This window comes from Pelmatolapia mariae, linkage group LG7, assembly GCF_036321145.2.
Source record: "Pelmatolapia mariae isolate MD_Pm_ZW linkage group LG7, Pm_UMD_F_2, whole genome shotgun sequence".
Lineage (NCBI taxonomy): Eukaryota > Metazoa > Chordata > Actinopteri > Cichliformes > Cichlidae > Pelmatolapia > Pelmatolapia mariae.
The window spans coordinates 41,768,832-41,782,115 of record NC_086233.1 but is presented as its reverse complement, the minus strand read 5'-3'; the positions used below and the strand labels follow the sequence as shown (position 1 = coordinate 41,782,115).

The 13,284-nt window shown below is 39.6% G+C and overlaps 1 protein-coding gene across 7 annotated transcripts in view; it reads right to left on the bottom strand.

Moving 5' to 3' along the window:
- Positions 1–921: 921 nt before the first annotated feature.
- kif21a (kinesin family member 21A) overlaps positions 922–13,284 on the bottom strand; it is a 56,105-nt gene continuing 43,742 nt past the window's right edge. For all 7 annotated transcript variants that reach the window (XM_063479135.1, XM_063479136.1, XM_063479139.1 and 4 more), the window contains 7 exons: positions 8,939–9,075; positions 8,203–8,377; positions 7,442–7,606; positions 5,690–5,807; positions 5,276–5,446; positions 4,638–4,837; positions 922–3,617 (listed from right to left, as the gene is read on the bottom strand). In XM_063479135.1, the coding sequence (XP_063335205.1) occupies positions 3,527–3,617; positions 4,638–4,837; positions 5,276–5,446; positions 5,690–5,807; positions 7,442–7,606; positions 8,203–8,377; positions 8,939–9,075 (1,057 nt within the window). In that variant the 3' untranslated portion in view covers positions 922–3,526. The remainder of the gene's footprint in view (positions 3,618–4,637; positions 4,838–5,275; positions 5,447–5,689; positions 5,808–7,441; positions 7,607–8,202; positions 8,378–8,938; positions 9,076–13,284) is intronic.

Sequence of the window (13,284 nt, the reverse complement as noted above, 5' to 3'; positions counted from 1 at the left end):
CTCTGTAGAGTGTAGCTTTACAGTGTGCAGAAAGAAAAAGAAAAAAAACATCTATAGAAAGTTTGGAAAGATCATCTTAGGAGGAACCTTAAATCTCTGTAACTTGAAGATTTGGGGAAAGATTAACATTTGGAAGAGCTCCAAAATAGCAATAAATGCACAAAAAAGAAAATGGAGTATTGCACATAATATTGTTAAAGTTGGCTTGAAAGTCCACAACAGGGGGTTAGTTTCTGATTAAAACCACTTAACAACTAAATAAAAGTGTAAATAATAAGAGTGTTATGTGAAGGAAAAGGAGAGAGGGAGGTCCAGTATGAGGGAGCTGAGGAAGAAATGACCTTAAATAGTAAATAAAGGGACCCTTAAGGTGAAGTGCGGCCAAATCAATAAAATGAACTCTGTTTCCTCCTGGAGGAGTCTGCAGGTAAGGAGGGTTGTTAGGCTACTGTGGGCACACCAGTGTACACCTCTGCAGAGATCTCAGATAGTCGATAGTCTTCCACCTCAGATCAACTCCTTCTGGTTTGCGACGTCATTTGTTACTCAGAGGATGAAGGAAACGTAGCAACAATGGCATCCTAACCTTTATTCTTCTCCCCAGTTTATCACTGGCTATGAACTATTGCCCTCTTGTAGCCAAATGTCATATCGTACCCTGGTTCCAACAGGCCATCTCGTAGCCTGAACACAGCAATGAAGCAGGTTAGCATTCCACTTTTTAAGAAGATGAAAAATTAAGGATGTCCAGGAGAAAAATAAAAATATAAAAATTGAGTTATCAAACTTATTTATAAAAACCAAAGACACATTTAGAGGTAGTTTGTTTGCTTGAATAAATTAGCCTACTGATATATTAATAGTAAAAAATAATATATAGTATATAAGTATACATAACCAAGAAAAATCACACACAGATGGTTGTTTTTGACAGATGGCATTTATTCTGACCAGGCATCTGACATTAGAATCGCTACAGAGTCCGCCATTGGGGAATGGCTCCTAAAACAGGAGGGGGCGCGCCATGGGTACATGGAAGAAGAAGGGCATAACAAACAAAACAAAGAAAAGAAACTAACCAAAGGCCACTAAACGTGACCTGCCACCTGTCTGAAGGAAAAGCTCAGTCCAAAGCATTACTGATGTACTCGTCAGTCTTTGTGCCATTCACGGTCCTCTGGGCTCTAGTGTGAGACTACGTTCAGATCGGTGGTCCCACAAAACTAACATTCAGTCAGATTAGTTTTTTGTTTTGAACAGACATTGTTTACATACATTTCATATGTAGTTGAATAATTCCTACAGCTGCTGTTTCACCAAACATTCATAAATGACAGCACACAATCATGACAGGCAGGTCAGTTAAACTGCAGAGACCACGAGTGCCTCCAGGAAGGCCCCAGTAAGATCAGAACAGAGACAGATGTTGAGTCAATAGTCAGGAAAATAACACTGGTTGCGTCAGAAGGCCTCTCCTCTCAACAGCAAAGAGATACCGTTACACTTATATACACACATACACAACTACGGTACTGAGTGGACCTCACCTGGAGCCCACGACAAGAAGCCCTCTTATAGGGTTGAGAAGGTGAACGTGTCTTAGCAGCATGGGAATTAGACCACAACTTAGCAGTGTAGGTTAAGTGAGTGTTACCAGCATGTGTGAAGAGTGAAGATATATTTGTACACACAATGAAACATGGACAACAAGTGCAGACTTTCATCGGTGCTCAACCTGCTCACATTTAAGGATTAAGTGAATCTCAGAGACTAATTGTGTTGATTTTTGTTTGGTTTTTTTACATGTGCTCAGCGGTTAAAGGTATATGAGATCCTATGATAAAGTTCCACCCATTAAAAAACAAAAACTGCACTGGACAGATTTTTCATCAATTAGTTTTCTCACATTTATGCCTTTGGAAAATTTAGAATCCCAATTTCATTCATCGTGCATGTCTTTAAGTTGTGGGAGGGTGCAGAAACCCAGAAACAATCCACACAGGAACAGGAACACAGAGGCCTCAGTCAGCTTCCAGATTCCTGTGAGGGGCCTGTGTTAACCACTGTACCACTTACCAGATAAATTCAAGATTTTTACTGTATTTGCTCAATTGTCCCTCATAGGTCTTCAAATGGCTGTCATTATTATAAAACCTTTCCTGACCACTTGCACACCTGTGATGCACTGCCTCCACTATGTCAAAATCTTAGCATTATAAGTTTTAAACCTTGTGAGTATGGGAGTTGTTGAGTTGGTGAGCAAAGATTCTTTAAGTTTGGTTCGTTTCTACTCAGTCTTGTTCCTCAGACCCGTCAGGATGCACAGCCTGACCCCCAGAAGATGAATTCTTGGAGCGCACAGCCCAGTGAATGCAGAATAAAGTTACCCTACAGACTTCTAGTAGATGCACCTATTGTATAAATTTCAAAATCCTTGGCAACTAGATTTCAAATCATCTGAGATTTTTAGTAGCTACACCTATGGTATCAATTTGAAATGCTATGTCATCTTGTTCTGAAGTTATAATGGCTGTCCATGGTGCCCCTCTGACAGGGTGACAACAGTACCCCATCCGCCTTTTATGACTGAAGGGTAATGATGATCATGCTTCTTGACTTGACACTGAAGACTCCTTCACTAAACTGCCATTCAAGCTCTGGGTTGTACCTGAAAACCCAGGACCCTTCTGCTGCCTCTGAGCAGAAGGGTCCTGGGTACTCTGGATTCCTCCCACAGTCAAAAGACATGCAGTGTATAAAGCAAGTGAGCTTATTTCCCTAAATGTCAAACTTTAGCTACTATAAAGTGTGTTCTGTTTACAAGTCCAGCTGAGGACAGCAATAACAACACGTTACACATTTTTGGTCACTGATCTAAAGCTGCTGCAGAAACTGAAGGGAGCACAGAAGCAAGAGTAGGATGTTAAGGGGTAGAATGATTTCTTTCTCACACACAGCCACTTTTCTTGCTCTTGGAAACAGGAGTGATGGAATAACACTTCTGTTTCAAGTGAGGAAACAATCTCAACAAAGTGGAGAAGTGGGTTGTGAAGACCAGCTACCAACCCATTAGCTCTGCTGCACGTATGTATTTCTGTACTCTTACAACAAAACACCACATCCTTTTTTGGCAGGGTTGCCTGTGTTGTATTGTTGCACTGTGCTGCATGTAAGCCGAGCTGCACTGATAGTTTCTACTGTGTGTTCACCACATCCTATAGTATCTTGTGAATATAAGTTCTTATAATGACGACAATAATGACAAACCGTCTACAGCGCAAGAAGAGAGAAATAGAAGTATAGAACTAAATCTGATTAGCAAAATCCTCTAAGCATACAGAGTCAAAGAAAAGAATTAATGCGTTAGCTTCCACTGTGATGAGATTACCGTTTCCTGTCGGCTCAGTCATGAACGTCACATGATATGGAAGGTGTGTCGTTTAGGCTTGATAGTTAAGGGGTCAAAGTGCAGGGCAGGAGTGCCTTTACATCCTTCTAGAGTCAAACCAGGCAAGTGGTACCGTGTTCAGTTACTTGCAACCTCGTCTACACTGTCAACCACTTCCAAGGTGCCGTCCAGTCCACCACGTGCACGCCAGATCTTCACAGTCCGATCACTGCAAGACACAAAAGTCATAATCTATTCCATATCCTCTTAATGTCTTTACATTTTCACTGATTTGAAGACTTTTTACTTGGAATTTACGTATAAAATTTCCAATATGTATATGTAATTTGCTGATCACATACATAAATACGTGTAGAGGGGTGCCAAATTAAAGGGGAAAGCCAATATAAGGTGTTTCAGTGAACTCCTGATCCGTTATGAGCCACTAGAAAGGCTCACTGAAACTACTGGTTGGATGGAAATCTGTCATCTAGGAAAAGAACACTCCGATCAGAAAGAAATGTTTCACCAGAGGACAAAAGAGATCACCCAGAAGAGAAAATGTGTGTGAATTTGCAGCAACCCTTTCCTAAAGCCAGCTCTCTCACAGCGTGGAACATGAGCTGGAGGTGTTTTTAACATTTGTGTGTTACCTAAAGATTGCACTACAGTTTTGTCATACTATGATTTAACAGAACAAAGACCAATGAAGCATTTCTCTCCAGTTTGACTTCTGTTCTTGGTTGTCTTAGCAGACCAGACCAAACCTAATATAAACTAATACAGCCAAGAAGAAAAAATTTAACAGCCAATTCACTGATAGTTTAAGGGGGGGGAAAAAGAGCAAAATAAGGGTTATCATCAACATAAAGCCTCATCTCCCTCCCTCGAAACAATAATGGTACATGACATTTGTATTCATTTTTCCTTGTACAACTCTTAATCCATCTCACTCCCTAAACTGTCACTCAGTCATCAAAACTCTGGGAAACCCTGCTTTATAAGGACAAGTGGATCTAAACTATGCTGGCAGAATGTTGCTCGCAGCGTAACAGACCCAATGGAACCCACTCACCACAGGGTCAATGTTCATGTTTTTACTTTAATTTGTTACCCATGTGTATATGAGCCTCAGGTGAAGTTGTTTTCCCTCATATCCAGAGAGACACAAACAAACAGTTGTTTGTCTCCCTCTCTGGAGACAAACAGAAAGCCTAAGCATGTGTGTCAGTGTGTGTGGAAAACTCACTCGGAGGCGGTGAACAGGTGGCTGCTGTTGGCAGAGATGCTGTTGATGGGGCTCTCGTGACCCTTGAGCTCTCCCAGTGTCCCTAGAGTGTCTGTGTGCCACAGCTTGAGCACCCCGCCTCTGCATCCACTCAGCAAGGCTGGTGATCCAGGGACGACACCAAGTGCACAAACCCAGTCACGGTGAGCATTTGGGACTTGCTGAGCACAAAGATGCATAGCAGTATGGTTAATAGTGAGAACGTCATGAATGGTCGATGTTTTTGTAACTTACTGAAAGATTATGATCATAATAATGCGATCGCTACAGTAACTTGAGAGTATCATGTGGAAAGACTTCTTTTTCTTAATGTAAAGTCATGTGAAAAACTGTACTTTTACTTTACTATCGGCCATTATGTGACACAGAATGTGACAGCAAGGGCAGACTTTTCTGCACATTGATTTACAGCAGGTTTTCCAGGAGAAAATCTCTGGAAAGACAATAATGGTGATAAAAAAGAGGAAATAAAAATATTTTAGGCTACTTTTGATAGTTATAAAATCAAAATGAAAAAAAAAAAATCTATATTGCATTAAATGGAACAAACATCTGAACGTCTCCTATCCATATTTCTTTTTGCATTTATCATCTAGTACCTGCAGTAGATCTTTACGGTCTAGGTCCCACTTTTTGATGCCATTGTCTCGGGAGCCGCTGAAGAAAATGTCCCCTTGGATTACCAGAGACTCGATACCGTCATAATGTGGTGGTTCAAAGTTGTGTGTAGGGCTGATGCTTCCCAGAGAGCCTTCAGTCACGTCAAACAGCTGCAACAACAAAAACAATATATGTTAAAAGGGATGACATGCATCTGAACATAAGGGTTATTATAATAAAAGATAAATAAAATCAGTTAAACATGGGTTATGTAGCATGTCTAACCTAAGCTGTCTTTATATTGCATAACTAGATGACTCAGCTGCACAAAGAATCTCACTTTATCATCTGCCTCAAGAAACAAGAGAACATCAGAGATGTGAAGAGCAGGAGTTTGAAAGCCCAAAACACACCTTAATGTAATGGTCCTTGGACCCAGTGATAACCAGGTCTTGGCTGTTTCCAGACCGATCCACAGTCAAGCACATAACTGGACCAAGGTGACCAGTAAGCTTTCCAGTAGAGGCAAACCTTATGCAGGAAAAGAAATGTTAATGAGTCTTTTGTTAAACTGTCAAGCCAAAACCACAGGGTAAGTGCCAAAATAAAACTTAAATACATGTATCAAATCAAAGTACAAAGAGAAGATATTAAAAAAGTAATGATATACTTAATATATCACTCCTGGAAATAAGTAAAAATGAGGTTTGCTGAGTTCTGTCTCAGAGAAAATGGGACCGTTCTTATACAGAATACTGATTCACAGTTAGTTTAATCATCCAAAGTACCACTTACTGACTGTTACGTCCCTAAGATGAACGAAGAGGCAATTCATCACAGCTAATACCAGGCAGCTGTCAGAAAGGCGTGACAGCTTTGGAATGGATGCTTGTCAGGTTTTCATACACAATTAAGTTCCAAGGCAACACAATGAAATTGGAGTTTGTATTATCTAATGAAGTGTGTATGTCATGCATCTGAAAATATCAGGGGAAATTGATGTGCATGTGTTTATCAATACCTCCATACAACACGTTTTAGAAAAAAAAATAAAAGAAAAAGGTTTTGATCAAACTTTCATCTACGCCTATAAAAAGTAAATCATAGACGTAAATTTGACATCCTCCTTTTAAACCTCTAGACTTCTTCAAATGCTACTGTTACACAAGGGTCTGACAATTTCTCAGCTGGGTCACATCTCCCTCTCAAAACCTTTTCTCCTCAACAATCTTCAGTTTGCCTAAAAACCTTACATGCATACAAACTGCTGCTAAATGTTACCTTTTTAAGGAAATACTTTAAAGACCATTTATCTGAAAAATGGTCTTTAATTTTTTCCAGTCATAAAAGGCGAATGGGGTACTTCCACCATGTTGTTTTGCATTTTGAAATCAAGACCAGATACATCCAAAAGTGTTTGAGTCTTGGCTAGTTAAAATATAAAAACAAATTAAGGCAGTGCCCATTTTTGATCGAAGGTTTTTTGTTTTTTAAACAAAATAAAAAACATATTGAGGAACTTTCTGCATCTACTGAAATGTTTTTTTGTTATGCGTTTAAAGAGTTCCAACTTGTTACTGTAATGCATATAGTTTATAATAATTCATTAAGTCAACCTTGAAGACGTTGGTGGATGTAAGACATAATTTAACAGAGGTTGTGTGGGTGGAGAGTGGGGTTTTAACTTTTATCAGTATTCATTTAAAACTTTTCAAGCTGTTATATTTACAGACAGAATGACAAGCAAAATAACGTTACCAAAAAACAACCGTGCTGGCAGAGGAAAATAAAAAAGTGTCACGATAATTTGCATAATTATGATTAAGGAACTGACCTCCCAGCCCATTGTTCCTTCAGTGGGCTGGTTTCAGTCATTATGCAAATGTACTGTTTATAAGATTGGGGAAACCTGCAGTCAGCTGAGACTGAAGAAGTCACTTGGATGAGTGACAAAACGTTTCTCCCACAAAATGCTACGTCCAGATGAACAGAATCAACTTTTGGAGTGTCACGATAATCTGTACCAAACTCCAAACGATCTACCCAAAAAGTACGATATTTCACTTAAGAAAAATCACTCAGATTGTTAAATCAGACTGACTGCCACCCTGCTAACCCACTGTCTGGATATTACTTTTGCGTTCATTTTGAGTATCTCTGCTTACCTTCTCAGGTCCCAGACCCTGACAGAGTTTCCAGCAGCAGCGTACAGGACTGTGCCGTTGGGGTTGAGCGCAATCTGGTTGATCTGATTCTCTCCTGCAGGGATGGTGACTGTCCGGCTGGTGTTGGATGCACAGGCATCCCCAACATTAACTTGACCAGAAGACCTGAAGATATATGAATAAAATATGTACAAATATGCAACAAGTAATCGGGCATAATTAGCATTACAGGTGTAACTTTAAAACAGGAGTGTCCAACTCCAGGCCTGCAGGTTTTAGACGTGTCCTTGATCCAACACAGCTGATTTAAATGGCAATTACCACCTCAAGATGTCTTGAAGTTCTCCAGAGGCCTGGTAATGAACTAATCATTTGATTGAGGTGTGCTGACCCAGGGTGATATCTAAAACCTGCAGGACACCGGCACTTGAGGCCTGGAGTTGGACATCCCTGCTTTAAAGGGTGTAACTCAAATTGATGTTCATTTTCTTTAAAGCTAAAGAAATACTGCTAAAACAATAACAAATCCATAGACTGTATAACTTAGTATTTTCACTGATTTGGAAAGAAAAATATTTGGGAAACAAGAGAAAAGAAGCGTGAAAACTAAAGTGCTTATTATTTTATCCATATTAAGGACATAAAGCTTAACTATACCAACTGACGGGGTTGTGAGTTTGCTATATAGAAACTATACAGAAAGTGTGTGCCAGGAAAGTGAACATAATGTTCATCAGTCCATAATAAATAGTCTTACTCACGTTAGTGTGCGGATGCATTTGGCCGAGTCCCGAATGTCCCAGACTTTGATGTAGGAGGTAGAGACAGTAAAGACCAAACTAGAGCTATAACGGACTGACACCACATTGTTGGGGTGACCCGCTAGAGACATTATCTCCTGACCCGTCACCAGATTCCACACCTTACAGGTCCGGTCTGCAAATTAAAACACCATCTTGTCATTTTCACCGTGATTTATGACAATAATAAAATACAGAGAACATTTCTGAGAACGGGATGTCAAAACTGAAGAGCGCAACAACAAAACTGATGGGATAAAATTTATCATGGTGCAAGGGATACAAAACAAAATCCATTTTAACTGACAGCAAAACTAAACAGAGCTGGACAGCACCTTCTTGCACTTGGAATGCACAATTAATCCTGCTGGGATTAATTGGCACTCTAGCTGATTTCCTGCACATTTAAATCCATTTGTTATGCTTAAAAGCTCCATCACCATAACAATGTTTTGGCTTGGACAATGTCATTTATGTTCCATCACCTCATTTATCCACCATATGACAATCCTAATTAATCCTTATTGGCTTTTATATGTGGTGTTATGCTGTTATATAACAACACAACACCATGTCCAAGTGTAATAAATGACCATAGCTGTAACAAGAAGGCATTTGAAGAATACTGATTAGAGGTGTAAGATTAGAGTCAGGAGGTGAAAGAAGGAAGGAAGGAGGGAGGATTGTGAGCATTAACCTTTGGATCCTGTGAACAGCAGGTCGTCAGTGCAGTCAACACATAAAACAGCTTTACTGTGTCCCTCCGCCACATGAACACACTGTAATGTCGATGACCGGCTGCTCTTGGTGGGTGGGACCGGGTTAATGACGCCCCTGGAAAACAAACAAAACACCATCATAAAGGGCAGCATCACACATGGCAAAGTGAAAAAAAAGAAGAAAAAAACTCCAACAAATTCACACAACAGACTCATGCAACTCTCTCAGTGATGCAAACCAAAAATAGAAAGAGATGAAAATAAGAGAAAAATGATGAGACAGCTGTGAACAGAGTCAGCCTTGTGTTGAAAGAAAGGAGAGACAAGCCAAGAACCTTTAAAACAAATCGAGATGATTCCTTTTGCAGCCTATAATTGATTGAAACACCCAAAGAGCCAAAGACAGGTGATCACTGGAAACCTGTGGAGTCTTCTCATCGGGGACTGACAATTCTGCAGCATCTCAGGAAGCCTGGTTGATCACTAATTGGCTGGCTGTGATAATGTAATTGTAAAATTTCATAATCAGCGAATCTGCACCATGAGCTATCCAAACAGTGACACTTATCATTAGTAGGTTTTTGTTCTTCAGGCCTGAAGCATGAAGAACAAAAGCTTCACAGACGTGAGAAAAAACACAATGGCAGGAGAGGACTGCAGAGCGTTCAGGTTCAATACCAACAATGCACTAAACAGTGACCCGTTCGACTTTGTTGCAATTATCTTATGGTCTTAGAGAAGACATCCATTCATTGATTTTAATCATGTTTTAATACTTTTTTTTTTCTTCTGGGTAACTCTCGCACAAAGTTGCCAAAGCAGTGGGGGAGGAAACCCCAGAGAGAACAAAACCAAAAAACGGCCCTGCAGCCTGCAACAGACTGGCGTGCTCCAGGAACAAGCTCCAGCCCGACTCTCACCATGAACTGGCTAAGGGGAAGAAAACAGATGGATGGATAGGTATGGCAAATCAACAACAGCCCAAAAATAAATAAAGTATTCATACTTGTTTGGATCAGAGAGTGGAGCAAAGCTACAGTAGGAGGAAGCTGGAGGACAGGTGGAGGCATCCCTGAGGGGATGATATTCTGATATTCCTGGGGGCTGATTAGCTACTGATTATAAAACTGCTTCCTATTCCTGAGTTCCTGAGTTGTTAGCTGCAGTGCAGCCTCGAGAAGAGCTAATTGTAGTGTGAGCGTGTACCCATGAATAAAAAGGCATTTTAAAAACAACACATGGAAGGAATACATTTTAGTGTAATATACTGAGCATCTATATTTTCCATACCCATCAATTACTTCTGCCTTCCATAAAACGATTGGTAAAATCTGTATAATTCCAAAGTGATTTAGTAATAATTTTCCAAAGTTTTTACTTCCAAATCTGATAAATTATGTCTGCACATATATAATGAAGTTGCACACACACTGAGAATGTACTTTCCATTAAGCAGAGTGTAGCAGCTAATATAACATGACTTACATGTACACTTATGGATTGTGGATGGAGAAGTAGGAGTGCCTTTTAGAATTTGTAAGTGCTTTATTAGTTTGTTAGAGGAGCTGCAACTTTGATTAATAAGTGTGACAACTGTGGCTGAAAGGCCTCTTCTCTGCCTCATCTCAGCTAACTGAAGTCACTGAAGTGGATCTCTCCAGTTCAGAGGAATCAGATGACAAACATTTTCTGTTTGGTATCGATATGGTCTAAGAAGCTTGTGCATTTTGAGTCCTGCTTTGAATCCATCGACCTGAGTGTTTCCATCACAGCCATCTTGGTTGAAAAAAGCTTGATGTGATGAGGTGGTGCAGTTCTGACTCTAAAACTTGCTAATAATTTGTGAGTGACAAGCTGTCCAATGAGCATGTGGTTTTAATACCACAGATAAACCTCTCTTTGGAAACAGACTTTTTTTTTTTAATTCGATATGACACAAAATGAGTGACTGAGCCTATAAACTCAACAGGACAGTGTTTACAGAGGTCAAATCAAAGCCATTTTCCCAGAGACTTCAATAGCACCAGACATATTTTGTAAATACAACACCTTGCGGATTTCAGCGTACAGATTTAAGGTATTTTCACACTGGCTTCTTTTTTCCACCACAGAAGCCACGACCATGTTTTATACCATGTATTTTAAGCGTTCGCACTAATTGAGAGATGTCAATGTCTCTGGGCTACAAACATTGCTGGACTAAAAGGCTAAGTTTGAGCCAAAATCTGAAACTAAATAGATGTCACAGTGGCTACCTATATCTTTTCTGCAGTCTTTTAGCCAAAGAATAAAAAACAATATGGTCTTAAATGTTCCTATATGTTCACACATATAGGCTCCACTTTACATTGGTACAATATGCTTTTATAAACTCTGAATGTTTGACATTGTCTTTTATTATGTTTATGTACAAAATCCACATGTATTAACCAAAACATCACTGCAGTTACTTGGGACAGAGTAAGCATTTGGCCAGCATTTGACAAAATAACATTTCAGAAAGCCCATCTGATCCTCCACAACATTTGCAGTATGCCTTAGGTAACCTGTCATACAGCTTAAGTGGTTATTGAGAAAAGCAGTAGGGGAGAGATAGGAAATGGCAGGCAGCTCTTCAGGTTTCTGAAGGTAGGCAGAATCACTTCCAATTAAGCTACTGCATAATTAAACTGTGGACTAAGCTGTTAAAACACTGCTGGCAGGAGTGTGGCAGGACTGCATGAAGAGAGCAGGTGCACATGCTGCATTTATGTCATCGAAGCCACCAGCAGGATGGTTTTGGCAGTAAAGCGTTGTCACTTGTTCACACTCATCTGAAGCGAATAAGGATTACTGAAATGTTTGCTGCTCAGTCTGGTTTCTTAAGATTACCAGTTGGTTGACAGTGTAAGCAACTATCATTCTGTCAACAAATCATCATGCCATTAAAGTTCCTGTTTTAGAGCAACAATTTATTCTCTTTTTACACAAAAGCCTGGCAGACCTCAGGCATTTATTACCCTTGTTTCACTGAAAACCTTATTTATATGTACTCCTAAATCCCCCAGTTCAACAGGTTTTACCATCTTCCCAGCACACACAACACCTTTTCCCCCAAATCCGTCTTTAATGAGGTCAAATTAGAGCTTTGGGAGAAAAATCTGAACACTGTAATTTTTGGAATATATTTAAAGAAAAATGATTCATCTTGTGTCAAAACAGCTTTTAATGACTGCTTAAATCTAACAATAGCTGAGCATGTGTGTGACTAGACTGCACACCAGAAAGAAATTGGTGGATGGTGGATGAAAAAAAGAAGAAGAGAAAAATGAGGCGACTCGTTTTAACAAAAATGTCATGTTTAGCCTGAGGGTGGTGGCAGAGTAAATGCCATGCTGTAGCCTAGAGAGTTTATCCTGTTGGGTGTCCTAGCCTAATGGTCAAAACACAAACAATTTAAATGCAGCAACCCAGGATGCTTCCCATACAAGGCGGCTTGTTGCTGGCATTTTCCTGCCATGTCATAAAAACACATACATAAACTTGTAAAAGATCACAAACAGCTCTTGCAAACTATATATGACCATTTAATATTTGTACATGTATATTTTTATCTCTCTCTTCTTCATTTCCACCTTATCCTCCTCACTTCAAGCGTCATCTCCTGAAATTATATCAGGGCTCTAATAAACAAAAATGTGCATAAACATGTTTAATTATTTTGAATATTGTCACAATTACTTATTGTCAGCAGATTAGACAATAAAACTAAACCAGAGCCTTGCTGGTTATAAGCCAACATTATTCCAACTAATGTTGGACTCAAATGTTTTTAAAAAAATAAAACAAAAAATAAAAATCATACTTTCCCTCTGAGTTTATTCGCCAAGTGTCCGAGTCCAACAACGTTACAGTGACTGCAAAGAAAGTTTCAGTGACACCAGCTAAGAGCAGCTAAGTGCAACAAAATCCACTAAAACTCAACAACTAACCTCAGTATTGTCATTAGACATCAGTGAGCTTCACCGATTCATAAACTCGTATCAGACTCAGAAGTTTTACAGCCTCCTCCAGATTAAATGGATGTAAACAACCAGCATACTGCTGAGGTAAACGGCAGATTGGCCGTCTACACTCGACGGCCAGCATTGTTTGTCCTTAACCGACCACTGTATCTAGGATTAGGTGCTTAAAATTGGGAAGGGTAAGAATAGATTTCAGTTGACTGCAATCTACTGACATCTAGTCATGAGCTTTTATACACTACCTTTAAGCAGTAACCCTAAAAACCACTGCAATCAAGACTTTTGGGTATAATTACAGATACTGACATAATGCTCACATG